The 16,722-nt window shown below is 39.6% G+C and overlaps 1 protein-coding gene across 1 annotated transcript in view; it reads right to left on the bottom strand.

Moving 5' to 3' along the window:
- The window catches only part of LOC132818041 (neutral alpha-glucosidase C-like), a 125,201-nt gene that overhangs the window by 67,498 nt on the left and 40,981 nt on the right, over nt 1–16,722 (bottom strand). Inside the window, exons 6-9 of the mRNA XM_060828649.1 lie at nt 12,218–12,275; nt 8,294–8,360; nt 5,162–5,258; nt 4,242–4,422 (exon numbers count right to left, since the gene is read on the bottom strand). Coding sequence (XP_060684632.1) covers nt 4,242–4,422; nt 5,162–5,258; nt 8,294–8,360; nt 12,218–12,275 — 403 coding nt within the window. The remainder of the gene's footprint in view (nt 1–4,241; nt 4,423–5,161; nt 5,259–8,293; nt 8,361–12,217; nt 12,276–16,722) is intronic.

Here is a 16,722-nt window from a genome sequence, read left to right as displayed (position 1 = left end):
TTAGTATATTTCACATTTTACACTTGTTGATTTCAAAATAAGTTAATTTCTATATTATCCAAACATGTTAAAAATAATTAAGAATTACAACAGTTTCAGTGATCGACTTTACTTTCTTGTCTTATTCCGGACCACTATCCCATCATCATATACTATTAACTATGCCATCAGCCAATGTGAGCTCACTTTGTTAACTGCCAGTCATCAAACTGGTGCTGGTTAAGAGATTAATGTTGGCCAGAACACCAGTGCAAAACAGATGACAAACCTGATGGGACATAATTTTTCCCCAAAAGCATTCACCTCCAATACAGTCACGCTCCTTCAGGATTGTATTGAAGTGTCCATTTATATTATTTGTTCAAGTCTTTGCACCCAAAGTCTTCTGACTCAAGGGTTGCTAGGGGAACTACTGAACTGTGGCTGAGACATATGTATCATGGGTCAGCTAAGGTGACCAGAGAGGAATGTGTGGTACTAGCAATATTTGGTAAGTTGAAAACAAAGGCAGAGCTTAATAAAATGCCATCAATTATCAAATATAACAAAGGCAACTTATGAGATATCTTATAAAGAGTATCCAGACTAAAAAATGTTAATTCTGCTTTCTCCCCCACAGATGCTTCCAGACCTGCTGAGTTTTGCCGGTGAATGCTGTTTTTGTTACCCATCTGATTCCTCATACATTATTGCATATATAAGAAGCAACCGGTATGGAATAAGAAGATTTCACCAGACAAACCTTCTTCATTTCTCTGAGAACTTTCCACAGATATAGGTAGTATGCTGGATAATGTAGCAATTTGTTTAGGCTTTTGCAAAGCATTTGGCAAAGATGTACTCAACAGATCCTGTATAATACACAATATTCACAGATGCCCATTTCACCAGGAGTCAGTTGCATGCTTAGTTTCTGAACTTGCAATTCTGATAGGGATGTTATGATCCTGGATGTTATGATACAGGACACCTCAGACTAAACTCTGGCTTGATAATTTTTCTAAAAAATTAAAATTTATTCTAACAAGTAGCATTTCACTAAAACACAAGTGTGCAATGCTGCAGATCTGGTTTTAGCAATAAAACAGACATTTATGACACAAAATAAGTGATAAAGTAGAATAAATCAAGTTTTACATATAATTTGAAAACTTTTGAAACACAGAGTAAAAGTACAATACCACATGTCCTAACAGTTCCCTTTACAGTGCACAAACACTAAAGAAAATTCAGACTTGTTATTTTCTGATTGTTTCTAGCTTGAGTATTCTCACAAGTAGACTTAGACTTACTCTGCCGCAAATAAACCTTACATGGTTGTAACCATACACTTCTGGTCTGAAAATTTTACGCTAAATCCTTATACTAAGACAACTTGTTTGCATCATTTCTGAATTAACTCCTTGTTCCAGAATCATGTTCTTACACTTACCTTCAATCAGGACTTTAGTGAAGTGACCAAAGCTTTTTCTACTAATCAAAAAAAAATCAATTCTTGATCCTTCTAACTGCAAGCAGGCAAATGTTATTCAATGTTTACTCTATTTACTCATAAAATTCTCCCAATGCAAACAAATATTCACTAAGAGGTCCCTTTCTCAAACTGGTTTCCAAAATATAATAGCTCTAGATATACTGACAACTTAATGACTAAATCCCCACAAACTCACAGACCAAAAGACACAAGCCACTAATTCAAAATCCAAACTCTAAATTAAATCATATTAAAATGTAAATCACACATCTTACACATATATGTGGCTTATCTGAGTCATTTTTGCCAGCTCACAGACTACACGGATAGAATGTAACTCTTAGACAGATGCCTTTGCATGACATGGAGATGTAATCACAGGTGATTTATTAAGTGCCATATTCAGTCCATAATTCCCAAAAGACATTCCAAAGTCATATAGACTACATGAGGACCTAGCGCAGCTTTTCTCATACACTGGACTATAAAGCATATTACAACATATCCTTACATGCAATGTTGCCTTTCTTGGGTCAGCTCTTACATAAAATGTGAGCATAAGAGGTATAGTTAGTAGGTTAATAGAACACACTAAGCTTGGAGATGTAGTGGACAACGAAGAAGGTTACCACAGATTACAACGGGATCTTGATCAGATGGGCCAATGGGCTGAGAAGTGGCAGATGGAGTTTAATTTAGATAGATGCGAGATATTGCATTTTGGGAAAGCAAATCTTAGCAGGACTTATACACTTAATGGTAAGGTCCTAGGGAGGGTTGCTGAATAAACGGACCCTGGAGTGCAGGTTCTCATTCCTTGAAAGTGGAGTTGCAGGTAGATAGGATAGTGAAGAAGGTGTATGGTATGCTTTCCTTTATTGGTCAGAGTATTGAGTACAGGAGTTGGGAGGTCATGTGGCTGTACAGGACATTGTTTCAGCCAAATTTTGGAATATTGTGTGCAATTCTGGTCTCCTTCCTATAGGAAAGATGTTGTGAAATGTGAAAGGGTTCAGACAAGATTTACAAAGATGTTGCCAGGGTTGGAGGAGTCCCGAGGGTGGGGGAGTCCAGAACTAGATGGCATAGGTTTAGGGTGAGAGAGGAAAGATATAAGAGACCTAAGGGGCAACGTTTTCACGCAGAGGGTGGTACAAGGAGGCTAATACAATTGCAACATTTAAAAGGCATCTGAATGGTATATGAATGGAAGGGTTTGGAGGGAAATGGGCCAGGTACTGGCAGGTGGGACTAGATTGGGTTGGGATATCTGGTCAGCATGGAAGGGTTGGACCTAAGAGTCTGTTTCCGTGTTGTACAGCTCTATGATTTTATGACTCTATAAATGCTGCCATTCTTGTGTTGTCTACTTGATCTTGGAGTATATATTGGGAATTGTAGACCACAGGATTGCTTGTGCCCCATATTTGCAATCTACAATCAGTAGATTCTTGCGACATGTAGTGGCCTGAGGAACAATATTTGTGATTCTATCACATTTACATCTACTACTGTTTGTACAAAACATTGCTTCTTCAGCATACTTCTGAATAAGGTGTGCTACGTAAAAGATTAATGGAGAGGCATTCCATGGCTTTCCTTATTGGAGGCTTCCATTTCCCATAGTATTGAGGACTCTGGTAAACTATCATCTGTGTGTGTACTGTTACTGGCGAATGATTACATTGCTCAGGTGGTGCTTGTATTTGACATTTTCCACATAGGCTCATTGTAACTGTCACCAATGGATCCAGGCACTTGCAGGTGTTATTGTCACTGTGGCTGCAGAACAACTAAAGGCTACGGAAATGGAGTAGCAACACGTCCATGTTTAAACTCACCATCAGTTATAATGATAGGACAATACCCCACAACCCTCTGAGATGTCTGTGCTTATCTAATGTTGTCTCTTGTACTTTCCCATTTGTAGTTGTATCTTCAGTTTCCTAAGCCATAAGCTCTGGAATTTTATTCTTACACCTCCCTTCCCTCTATTAAAACCTAGCTCTTTGACAAAGCTTTTGTTTACACTGATCTACTATCTCCTTTCATAGCTTAATGTCATGGTTTGATCATGCTCTGTGAATTGGACTGTGATGCTTCATCGTGAAATGTCTGTCTGTCTGGAATCTACACTCTCTTTAACTGGAAAAATAAGCAGATTCACTATGGATTTTGCTGAAATGGCTAATGGCATTTCAAGATCTGGTCACTGTAACTTGAGTTTTTAAGGTGCCGGCTTTATTCAAGTTAAAAGGTAATGCGTTCAGGTTCCACTCCAGATATCTGAGCAGGCATCTGACTCAGACTTCAGAACAGTACTCAGGAAGTGTTGTTCTGTTGCAGGTGATATCTTTCAAGAATTATTAAACTGAGGAAGATTTGCTTTAAATAGGTGGATAAAAATATTTCTTCACTTCTGGGCAAAGAGGAGTCAAGATGCTCCACTGGTTCCCGAGCCAAAATTAATTCTTCGATCAGCATGGCCAATACAGGCTGCCTGGTCATTTGTATAATTGCTGATCGTGAAGTTTGTAGAGTGGAAATTAGCTGTTGCCTTTCCTTAAACTACAACCATGACTGGAATTCAAAAATTATCATTGGGCTGTGACACATTTTGAGATATCCAAGGTCATGAAAGGCATTATTTAAATAGTCATTTCTCAAACTGGATCATTACACATAACATGGAGCACATTATATACTGGAACATCACTCAATCACTATTTATTCCACTTATTCAGCCAATGAGAAATCCTGCACCCACCTTATTCTCTGTGTTCAAGCTGATATCCACCAGTGTCTCAGAAGCATTCAGCCAGAAAATCCCCATGGTTTGGTTTTGTTTGTGTGCAAGGAGGAGAGGTACAGAGCCATACACTCCCATTCGACTGTGGAGTTTACATGCAAATACATCCAGATTATACAATCTGTAGGGATCTTCTTGACTGCAAATATACAAATCAATCAAACAATGATTGTTTAGTTATTCTTAATTAATATAAGTGTGAAGACGTGTTTCCCTTGACATCTATGACTAATGACTCACTGCAGTCATGTATCAGTCATTTCCCGAAGATTCAATTTGTACATCACATTTTGTGTGTGTTTTTGGGCCATATAAATCAAGTTTAAGCCCCAAGTACAGTTTTGTCTAAGTCACAACTGCTGGTAGAGATTATAGAAATGGCAGGAGTTTTAAAATGAGTGGGAATGGTGGGAAGGGGAGAGCTAATCATTCATTGTTACACTTTCTGATGGTACTTAATAAATCATACTGGAAGAAGTTATGATGGCATAAAACAATGATCAGTTACGGTCACCCATGAAGCACAGTTGCTTGAGTGAGTAAAGAGGGAGATTGGTAGCAATGGAACTGTACTCAGCAGGTGTTACCACTTTAAAAGAATAGGATAAAAATACACTGGAGAGTTTGAAATAAAGGAAGTTGGAAAGAAGAGAGTTCTGAAGTGGCAGAATAACCCTACTCTCTCCCCAGAGGTAAATCAATCACTATTCCAAACACGTGCTTCTTTTTGAAGTTATCCCTGATCAGTTTCAATCAATGCATGCTGAACTGAACCAAAGTGGAACCTTGGGATGATCACAAGTCTGGAAGAATCTCTTTCACAGTCAGTCACTTGTTACAAGACTCAAGTTACTCTACTCAATTGCGGCAGTTCCCACCTTGTAGTTTTCAGCCGTAAGTTCTCCGTGTGCTCTGGAATTCCATAAACATACTCGAAGCCATGTAGGGAGAAATCCAAGCCAACAGATGTTGGGCCTATTGTTGGAGGGAAAATAATGTAAAGGAATTCAGATTTTTTTAAAAAATCATCCATACCAATACTCTTTTAAAATTCACTCTCTTGTAAACAAGCAAAACTTTGCTTTCTCTCCATAAGACAGAGCCACAAAGTCAAGAAGACGTGACTGCACAGTGATAATTTGGGAAAAATTAAAAATTGTTTAGGCAAAAGCAAGTTGATTAAAGAAAGATAGCATATATTTGTTAAGGGTAAATCATGTCCAATTAACTTGAAAAGGTAACAGAGGGTTCATATGGGTTGTAGATGTAGTGTGGCTATTTCTAAAAGGCTTTTGATTTAATGCCATACAACAGCATAAAATAGAACAAAACACACATTAGCAATACGGGCATAAGTTTAGTGGAGTTATAGGGAACAATGTGCTCGGATAAATGGATTTTATTTGGACTGAGGGTGGTTTGTAGTAGAGATACTTTGGGGTCAGTAGTGGTGCTTGCTTTTCCTGTGTGTGCGTATATATTAATGACCTATATGAGGGAGGTTATGGCCTACTGATATTATCACGAGAATATTAATCCAGAGATATAGGTAATGTCCTAGAGACTAGGGTTTGAATCCTGCCATGGTAGATGGTGGAATTTTAATGCAATTTTTAAAAAATCTGGAATTAAGAGTCTAATGATGACCATGAATGCATCGATTATTGCTGGAAAACCTCAACTGACTCACTAATCTCATTTAGGGAAGCAAAGTGTCATCTTTACCTGGACTGGCCTACATGTGACTCCACAGAAATGTGGTTGACTCTTAAACTAGGTATAGGCAATAAATGCTGCCCTGGCCAATGATGCCCCATTCCATGAATGAACATTAAAAAAAGTATTTCGGCCCCTACAGTAGCTACAGGGTGGGACACAGCATACTTCAGGAGATAGTGAGAGCATGGAAAGAAGGCATGGTAAAATCATGGGTGACTTTAATGTTCTAGTAGATTGTGTTTGTCTGATTGGCAGAGTTAGCCACAAAGAAGAATTCCTAAAGTGTATTCGGGACATTTACCTAGAATAATATGCTGTGGATCCAACCAGGGATCAGGCTACATTGGATTTAAAGGTAGGTAATGAGGCAGGTTTAATAACTGATTTGAGTAAAAAATCCCCTCAGAAACAGTGATCACAACATCTTAGAAATAACATCTAGTAATTTAAAAAACCCAACACATAGACATTGCCTGTAATTCTGAAAGGTTTTTTTACACTGTCCTACATTGTATCCCAACTTGCGAATAGTAACCAGAACAAGACCCGTTTGCAACTTGAGAATGTCTGCAGTCTTAGCACAGATCATCACTGTATATGTCATATTTTTAGTTTCTCTCATTATTTTGCACATGTCTTTTCCCTATAAGTCTTAAATTTATTTGTGTTTACTTATGTAGGGATATATCATAGGTATGACAGAGTCTTCTGGAAATGCTTAATTCTCTTCAGTTCAAATGACCCAGAGATAAAAATTATCTCTACATTACTGAAATTTCAATCTCTGTTCTAGCTCGATCTCAATACTTCCAAACTAATCTGCTGGTTGCTTTTTTTTTTCAATGGCGAGACTCTTTGAGGACTGCTGCAGATTTTCAATTACGTATAAGCTAGACCAAGTATTACAATATCTGTTCTATCATAAAAAAGCCAAACTGAGATTTAAAATTATCAGCAGTCCAAATAGCTTTTTCTCTGTTTACAGTGCAGGCCGAGCTATCTTCTCTCACTGAGTGTCAACACAACAATCAATCCAAACTGCACTAAACATTTCTCAGCTAACACCTAAATAAACTGAAACCAGCAAATTTCCCTTGGATGTTCTGAAGCAGACTTTTAAGATATGCATCTCTGAATTAAAAATCAGTATTGACACTCAATGGAATTTGATCACAATTCAGAGTTAACATAACAGTTGATCAGTGGTTTACAATTTGATTGCCTTGTTATCCCTGCTGCAAGATATCTAATTAGAAGGAACTTTTAAAGAGATAATATCTTTTTTTATATTGAGGTCACAGATCAATTCTATTTCTTTGCATATTACAGGTCTAGAATAGTCTGCTTCTGGGGCTCTTAGAATATATTAGTAACGTTCTTACCGATGAACCAGTCTTGGGTTCAAGCCCCATCTACTCCAGAGGTGCACCATAAGATCTCTGAAAGATTGATTAGAAAATATCTAGGCTGCTGTTTGGTTGGGGTGTAGAATATATGGATTGAAGAAAAATCCAAAAAACATTCTATGAACCCATTTTTGAGACTACCTTTGCCAATCTGATTATCTAAACGAAATGCAGACTAAATGGCAACTTGGTTATGTGGTAAAGTTCTTACATGCCTAATTTTTTCGTGCATGCTTTTCCAAATATAGAGATGATGTCAGATACCCTACAGTTACCATGAAAGGAAGGCTGCTTGCATTATTGTAGAAGTGATACAACAATGCACAATCTTGATTTGTTCAGCTTACATGGCTATTTTGCTTCTGTGTCCAGCCAGAACTGCAGAATAACTGTGCACTTGTGAGACCCATGCATGCAATAAAACGACAGAGACTTGACTTTGTTGATCTGGCAACATAGTTTCCCAAATAGTGGGCAAGGCTCAGATAAGCACCAATATGTTAAGTCAAGACTACAAAAGAAAAAAAGCAGCTTAGTCAATCAGGATGCTGTTTTGTCTTTGTTGCCACCTGAACTGTGTTGGTAAAATTGAAGGCGAAAGCATTCATTTTGGACAGCATTCAAGAAGAAGTGTAAAATAAATTACTTACGAAAGGAAACCTGTCCTGTGTAGATTGTGCATTTAGCCCAGTCACAAACTGAACTGTTTCTGTGCAGCTTTTTATGTACATTAATACTTGACACTACATATCATAAACATTGCTAGCCTTCTTTTAGCAATGTTTAACTTTTGATGTGGTGATACTCTGGTAACAGCCAGAAGCATGATGGAAGATACAATCAAGCAAAAGATTGTCAACTTAATACAGAAATAATACTGCTTACCATTGATTTTGACGTCTATAAATTCATGAAACTGCTCCTTCCACAAGCCAAGATCTTCTTCACTCTCCTGTAAATTCAAACCATAATCAAAAATTACAGGATAATCTACTTGGTCCAATATTTCATCTGGCTGAAACCACTGATTAAAAATTACTCTTTCAAATCTGAATGGTGATCAAAGCTCCTGAGGGAAGCATAGCCTTGAGTCAGAATTTTGCACATTGGGACTAAACTGAGTCTGAATGACGATCAACATTCAAACCTTCACAGTTTATTTCAAATAAAGTTTTGTCTCTTAAATGTCTCTGTTGTCCTTAATGTATTTCCTTTCATTGGGCACGGTCACTTCCTTCTTATACCTTATCCATGCTTAAGTTTTGAAAGTGACTGTCAGTAAGCTCGTCAATTGACATGGATTCACTACAAATTTAAACTCTGCCTTCACCTAATATCTTTCAGTTTTTCAGAAAAGGCTACTGAGATCCAGCAGCGTGCTTGGTTTGTATAGTTTAGTAATGCACTGTGATGCATGGTATCTAGAGAGAAGTCCTTGCTGGACAGTGAAATAAAATGGAAAACACAGCTGATTTACCCATCATGTAAAATTTTAGCTGAGGCTTCTCCACTTGTTCCGTGCACAACTATTACAAAGCAGACAGGCCATTGTGTCTCAGTGGACAATAGCAAGAGGATTACAATATATGGCTTCAGCATTGTGTGTAAAGGAAAGGTAGAAAATTAGGCCATATTCCTGATTTTTATCATTAATTAATGACCTCCATGGCTAATTTTATACATGTGCAAACAACCTATGAAATCTGAAACAAAAACAAACTGTGCTGGAAGGTCTGGCAGCATCAATGGAGAGGGAAGGATTCACGTGACATGTTTTGATCATCACATGTTGCCACTTGATCGAACTGTATTCCAGCACCAGTTGGTGGGCAGGAAAAGAAAGTAGAAAGAGGAAAATTTGAACACTTTTCTGGATGGTTGCGCTTCGGCGGGTCAGTGTGGACTTGTTGGGCCGAAGGGCCTGTATCCACACTGTAAGTAATCTAATCTAATCTCTAATCTAAAACAAAAATATAGCATGACTACAACAATAGATCTGGGACGAGGAATTCTAGTCCTGACTCCCCAAAGCCTATAGACCATCTAAAAGGTACAAGTAAGGAGTGCAATGGAATCCTCTTAGTTCGCCTGAACAAGTGCTCAATTCAAGGATCATGAGGTGCTGTGGGCCATTAATAGCAGCAGAAAGAAGACAATCTGCAACTTCATCGCCTTGCATAGTCCCAATTTAAACATAATCATCAAGCCAAGGGATCAACCTGGTTCAACAAGAACTGCAAGAAGGCATACCAGCAGCAACAACATGCAATGAGTTTTCAGCTTGGTGAAGCTATAAAACAGGACTACCAGCATGCCAAAAACATAAACAATAAGTCATAGATAAAGCTAATTGATTCATCAATTATATATCAAATCTAAGCTCTGTAGTCCTGTTACATTCAGTTGTGAATTTTGGTGGAGGCAGTTTCACAAATATCTTCAACTGGGAGAGCCGACTGAATGATGCACATCATCCTCCTCAAGAAGTCCTCAACATCACAGATGAAAGTCTTCAGTCAATTAAATTCACTGCACATAGTATCAAGAAGTAGCTGAAGGCATTGGGTATTGCAAAGGCCAGAGCCCTATGAACATTCCAACAAATGTGCTGAAAATGTCTCCTTTTTGCTGCTACTAATGGCCCACAGCACCTCATGATCCTTGAATTAGTCAAGCTGTCCCAGTACAGCTGCCACACTGGCATCGAGATGACTCTGTGGAAAATTGCTCAGGTGTGCCTTGTACACAAAAAGCAGGACAAATCTAACCCGGCCAATTACTGCCTCAGCAGTCTCCTCTCAATCGTAGGTAAAGGGTTTGAAGGAGTCATCAACAATGTTAATAAACCTGCTTTGCAATAACTTGTTCACTGACCCTCAGTTTAGGTTCTACCAGGGTTACTCAGCTCCTGATCTCATTACATTCTTAAATGAAACATGAACAAAAAAGCTGAATTCCAGAGGTGGGGTGAGAGCTAATGTCCTTGACAAGAAGGCCACATTTGAGCAAGTGTGGAATCAAGCAGCTCTAGCAAAACTGGAATAAATGGGAATCAGGGACAAACTCTCTGCTGATTAGAGTCATACCTGGTGCAAAGGAAGACACTGTGATTGTTGGAGATCAGTCAACCCACCTCAAGGACATCTCTACAGCAGTTCCTCAGAGTAGCGTCCAAGGCCCAACCATCTTGCACTGCTACATCAATGAGCTTCCCTTTATCAGAAGGGCAAGAGTGGAGATGTTTGCCGTTGACTGCACAATATTTAGCACCATTCACAACTCATTAGATACTATGTCCATGTTCAAATGCAGGAAGACCTGTTCAAATCCAAGCTAGGGCTGACAAGTGATAAATAATATTCACATCACACACGTGCCAAGCATGGAACATCTCGACAAAGAAACAAATTAACCATCACCTCTTGACATACAGAAGCATCACCATCACTGAATACTGCATTATCAACATTCTGGAGGTTAACATTGACTAGAATCTAAACTGGACTAGCCAGAGAAATACAGTGGCTACAACAACAGGTCAGAAGCTATGATTCTGTAGCTTACCGCCTCCCAAAACCTGTCCACCATCTACAAGGCACAAAATTGCGAGCATAATGAAATACTCCCCCACTTGTCTGGATGACAGCAGTTTCAACAATGCTCAAGAAGCTTGATACCATCTAGGGCAAAGCAGCTGTTTTTTGACACTACATTCACTACCTCCACAACCAACACTCAGTTGCAGCAATGTGTACTGTCTACAACTCTGCAGAAATTCACAAAGACTTCTGACATACTTCCTTCCAAAACCATGGTTACACCATCTAGATGAACAAGGGTTGCAGATATGCAGGAACTTGTATATCACCATTCCTTCAGTACAGCTGGGTCAAAATCGTGGAACTCCATCCCTATTGGCATTGTACGTATATCACAGCAAATGGATTGCAGTAGTTTAAGAAGGCAGCTCACCTCCACTTTCTCAAGGGCAATTAGAGACAGACAATGAATTCTGACTGAACTAAGCAAACTGCATTGTTGATTTTTAAAAATTTATATCTCCTTCTGTAGCTTTGTTTAATACTTTGCCTTATCAAACACCTGAAGTATTTCATTATCTTAAAGGCTCTACATAAATAAACATAACTGTCGTTGAAATGCTTATTGCTTTCTTTCTCTAATTCTCGGATCATAGCGCCATAGGTTCATTATTTTGAAGGAGGTAGTAACCTTTTGTTCCAGTGTGTTGGAGCAGATACCCTATCAGCAAATAAATATCCAAAGTCAGTTCACGTAAATCCGAGAGCTCCAGAAGTCCATTTGAAGATTGAAATCTTTTTGCAACATCAACAATCAACAAGTGGGGCAAAAGAGGTAGAATTTGCTTACTAATAATGAAAATTCATTGAAAATGTTAACCATTCATGCACGATTCATACAGAAGGAAGTGAATAAAAGCCTTTTGTATTGTTAACATTGAAGAATTTTAGATTCCTTGAATCCTTGGCTGTCCAGTCAAAGGTTTTCTATAAGCCATTTGCACCCCCATCTTAGAAAATTTAATTGCATTACTGCCAAGTCTCAAAATTTGAGACAGCCTTTTGCTTCCTCCTTCTGATGGTCTGTTCTGCACCTCCTGAATGAATTTGCCCCCAACTTTTCTTGACTACCACACTGGGATAGACAAAGCAATAGATGATTCAAAACAGATTTTTACAGTACATATGTCTGTAAGAAACAGACTTTTACCATCGTTCCTGCTTTCTTCTATTTGGACTGTTTTCCAAACATCACCTACTTGTTCCTTACCTCCTGGGTCTCCATGTCACGTTTTCTTTTGCCTTCCTGTCGGCTTCCTCTTATGTTTCTATATGTACAAAATAGAAAATTACCATTCTGAGCTTCATTACCAAATATACTAATTGTTTTCAAAGTGAAGTAGTTAATGTATCTGAATAAAATTTCTTCGTATTCTATTTTAGTATACCTGCTAATCGTTCAAATTAATACCAACAACTTCATTCAATTACAATATTTTTACATTAATTAATCTTTTACTTTGCAACATGTTTATTTTTCAGTAAAAAGAGGGATGTAAAGAATACATTCCCTTATTGCAATCAGTTGAACACTTTGCCAGGTGGAAAGTCAGAATAGAATCATAAAATCCCTCGTGTGGAAGCAGGCCATTTGGTCCATTGACTCCACTCCAACTCTCCCAAGAGCATCCTACCAAGATCCACCCCCCTACCCTATCCCTGTAACCTGCAAATCCACCTCGCCTGCACAGCCTTGGACACTACAGACACAGCATGGCCAATCCACCTAACTTGCACATCACTGGACTGTGGGATAAAACTCCACACAGACACAGGGAGAATGTGCAATCTCCACACAGGCATCACCGGAGAGTGGAATTGAACACGGGTCCCTAACACTGTGAGGCAGCAGTGCTAACCACGAAGCCACCATGCCACCTGCAACAGGCTGCAATAATTTGCAGCAGACCTGCCTGAGTATAAACTGTTTCATATTTTTAATGCATTGTACTCCTAAATGTAAAGACAGCTCTGATAATTTAATTGACTTGGCAATTTGTTTCTTCTTTTAAATATATCCTTGCATTTACCCAAAGGGAAATTGCAACTCACTGTCTGTAAGGACGGTAGAGGCAGGAATCCTCATAACAGTTAAGAAGCATTTAGATAGGCACTCGCGATGCCAAGACATACAACACTACGGGCTAACTGCAAGAAATTGGGATTAGAATAGTAGGTGCCTGTTTTTGAGCAGTGCAGACTCAATGGCTTGTAGAACTCTCTGACCTAGCAATCTGACAAATGATAATCCTCAGTTATCATAAATCTTTTGACAGGAGAAAGTGAGGTCTGCAGATGCTGGAGATCAGAGTTGAAAAGAGTGGCTCTGGAAAAGCACAGCAGGTCAGGCGGCATTCGAGGAGCAGGAGAATTGATGTTTCAGGCATAAGCCCTTCATCAGGAATGTGATGTGGGGAAGAGGGATGAGAGGTAAATAGGAGGGTGGAGGTGGAGTGGGGGTGAGGTAGCTGGGAAGGCGATGGGTAGATGCAGGTGTGGGTGATGGTGATAGATCGGAGGGACAGGATGGAGTGAGCAGCTAGAAAGGAAGATGGACAGGTAGGGCAGTTCAAGAGGGCGGTGCTGAGTCAGAGGATAGCATCTAGGATGAGGTAGAGGTAGGGGAGATGAGGAAACTGGTGAAGTCGATATTGATGCCATGTGGTTAGAGGGTCCCAAGTTGGAAGATAAGGCATTCTTCCTCCAGGTGTTGGGTGGCTTGGATTTTGCAGTGCAGGAGGCCCAGGACTTCCTTGGCAGAGTGAGAGGGGGAGTTGAAGTGGTCGGCCACAGGGTGGTGGGGTTGTTTGGTATGTGTGTCCCAGAAATCATTTTACAGCCAATTAAGTTTTTTTTGTTGCTACCAAAGACAATTAATTGCACCCAATAGAGTTCAACAATAAAATAAATGATCAGATAATCTGTTCAAATAATTTTGGTTGCAGAATAATTGCTGTCCAGGATACTGGGAGAACTTCCCTTCTCTCCTTCAAAAAGTGCAATGGGACATTTTATATCACTCTAAAAAGGCAAGCAAACCATTTGTTTAACATCTCACTCACTACTATATGCAAATAGCTCCTATTTTCAACCTCCTTAAATTTAAGCACATTCAAACCTATTCACACTAACTCAAGCAAGTCTCATTCAGCCATGTGCTCATGGACTCACAATAACCTCCTCGTAGAACAATTCCTTAAACTTAAAATTCTCATTCTGATTTCAAACTCTATTAAGACTTCATCTCTCCTTATCGGTTGGAACTTTACTAAGCATACAACTGTCAAAGATATCTGTACTCCTCCTATCCTTCGCTCTTCAAATATCAAATGTGCCATACATGCATGTTATTGTGGTTGACTCAGCGCTACCATTTTGCTTCATCCTAGCATTCTAATAATGTTACGATAACCAGTCATTTATAACAGAACTGAAGACTAAAGAAAGTCCTTATAGGTTAAAAGCCCAGAAACACAGAAGGCGGCCATAGGGTTTATTCAACTTCAACTGGTACAGTTGAGAATAGAAGCAAGTCAAAAAGTCAGGGCAGCATGGGACAAGGTAGCACAAATAAATTAAACTGCATTTATTTCAATGCAAGGGGCCTAACAGGGAAGGCAGATGAACTCAGGACATGGTTAGGAACATGGGACTGGGATATCATAGCAATTACAGAAACATGGCTCAGGGATAGGCAGGACTGCAGCTGAATGTTCCAGGATACAAATGCTACAGAAAGGATAGAAAAGGAGGCAAGAGAGGAGGGGGAGTGGCGTTTTTGATAAGGGATAGCATTACAGCTGTACTGAGGGAAGATATTCCTGGAAATACATCCAGAGAAGGTATTTGGGTGAAACTGAGAAATAAGAAAGGGATCATCACCTTAACGGGATTGTATTGTAGACCCCCTAAAAGTCAGCGGGAAATTGAGAAACAAACTTGTAAGGAGATCTCTGTTGTGTGTAAGAATAATAGAGTGGTTATGGTAGGGGATTTTAACTTTCCAAACATAGACTAGGACTGCCATAGTGTTAAGGGTTTAGATGGAGAAGAATTTGTTAAGTGTGTATAAGAAGATTTTCTAATTCAGTATGTGGAAGTACCTACGAGAGAAGGTGCAAAGCTTCACCTACTCCTGGGAAATAAGGCAGCACAGGTGACTGAGGTGTCAGTGGGGGAGCACTTTGGGGCCAGCGACCATAATTCTATTAGATTTAAAATAGTTGTGGAAAAGGATAGACCAGATCTAAAAGTTGAAGTCCTGAATTGGAGAAAGGCCAATTTTGACGGTATTAGGCAAGAACTTCCAAAAGCTGATTGGGGGCAGATGCTAACAGGTAAAGGGATGGCTGGAAAATGGATAGCCTTCAGAAATGAGGTAACGAGAATCCAGAGAAAGTATATTCCTGCTAGGGTGAAAGGAAAGGCTGGTCGGTATAGGGAATGCTGGATGACTAAAGAAATTGAGGGTTTGGTTAAGAAGAAGGAAGCATATGTCAGATATAGACAGGATAGATCAAATGAATCCTTAGAACAGTATAAAGGCAGTAGGAGTATACTTAAAGGGAAATTAGGAGGGCAAAAAGGGGATATGAGATAGCTTTGGCAAATAAAATTAAGGAGAATCCAAAGGGTTTTTACAAATACATTAAGGACAAAAGGGTAACTAGGGAGAGAATAGACCCTCTCAAAAATCAGCAAGGTGGCCTGATCTCTAGCAAGATCACCAATCTCGGGACTCATAGCAGAGGCAGTTATGCAAAGGTTAGAACAAACAGCCCTACCACAAATTCAACCCAAACTCTGGGTCAGATATGTCGATGACACTTTCGTAATCATCAAAAACACGGAAATAGAAAAAACACACCGGATCATCAACGCCACACTCACAGGCATCCAATTCACGAGAGAAGTAGAAAAGGATAGCCAACTCCCATTCCTAGACGTGATAGTACAGAGAACACCGAACGGAGAGTTCACCACAAGGGTACACAGGAAAACAACACACACAGACCAAGTCCTAAACTATGAAAGTAACCACCCCAACACACACAAACGAAGCTGCATCAGGACACTATTCAAAAGAGCCACAACACACTGCAGTACACCAGAACTGCGAAAAGAGGAAGAGGAACACCTATACAAGGTATTCGCCAAAAACGGATACCCGCGCAACTTTATCAACAGATGCCTAAGAGATAGACCACGGAACGAGGACATGCCACAACCAAAAGGACTAGCCACACTACCATACATCAGGAGCGTTTCAGAACTGACAGCCAGACTACTGCGACCCCTAGGACTCATAACGGCACACAAACCAACAGCCACGCTCAGACAACAACTTACTAGAACAAAGGAGCCAATACCCAACATGAGCAAAACTAATGTACTTTATAAAATACCATGCAAGGACTGCACAAAACACTATATAGAACAAACAGGAAGACAGCTAACAATCCGCATACATGAACACCAACTAGCCACGAAACGACACGACCAGCTATCCCTAGTAGCCACACACTTAGACAACAAGCAACATGAATTCGACTGGGAAAACACCACTATCATAGGGCAAGCCAGACAGAGAACAGCTAGGGAATTCCTAGAGGCATGGCATTCATCCACAAATTCCATCAACAGACACATCGACCTGGACCCAATATACCAATCACTACAGCGGACAGCTGAAACTGACACCCGGAAGCGGCAAGG

The sequence above is a fragment of the Hemiscyllium ocellatum genome, chromosome 8 (genome assembly GCF_020745735.1).
Source record: "Hemiscyllium ocellatum isolate sHemOce1 chromosome 8, sHemOce1.pat.X.cur, whole genome shotgun sequence".
NCBI classification, from domain to species: Eukaryota; Metazoa; Chordata; class Chondrichthyes; order Orectolobiformes; family Hemiscylliidae; genus Hemiscyllium; species Hemiscyllium ocellatum.
Note: the sequence above shows the minus strand (reverse complement) of the source record. Positions and strands in the feature narration are given on the sequence as shown.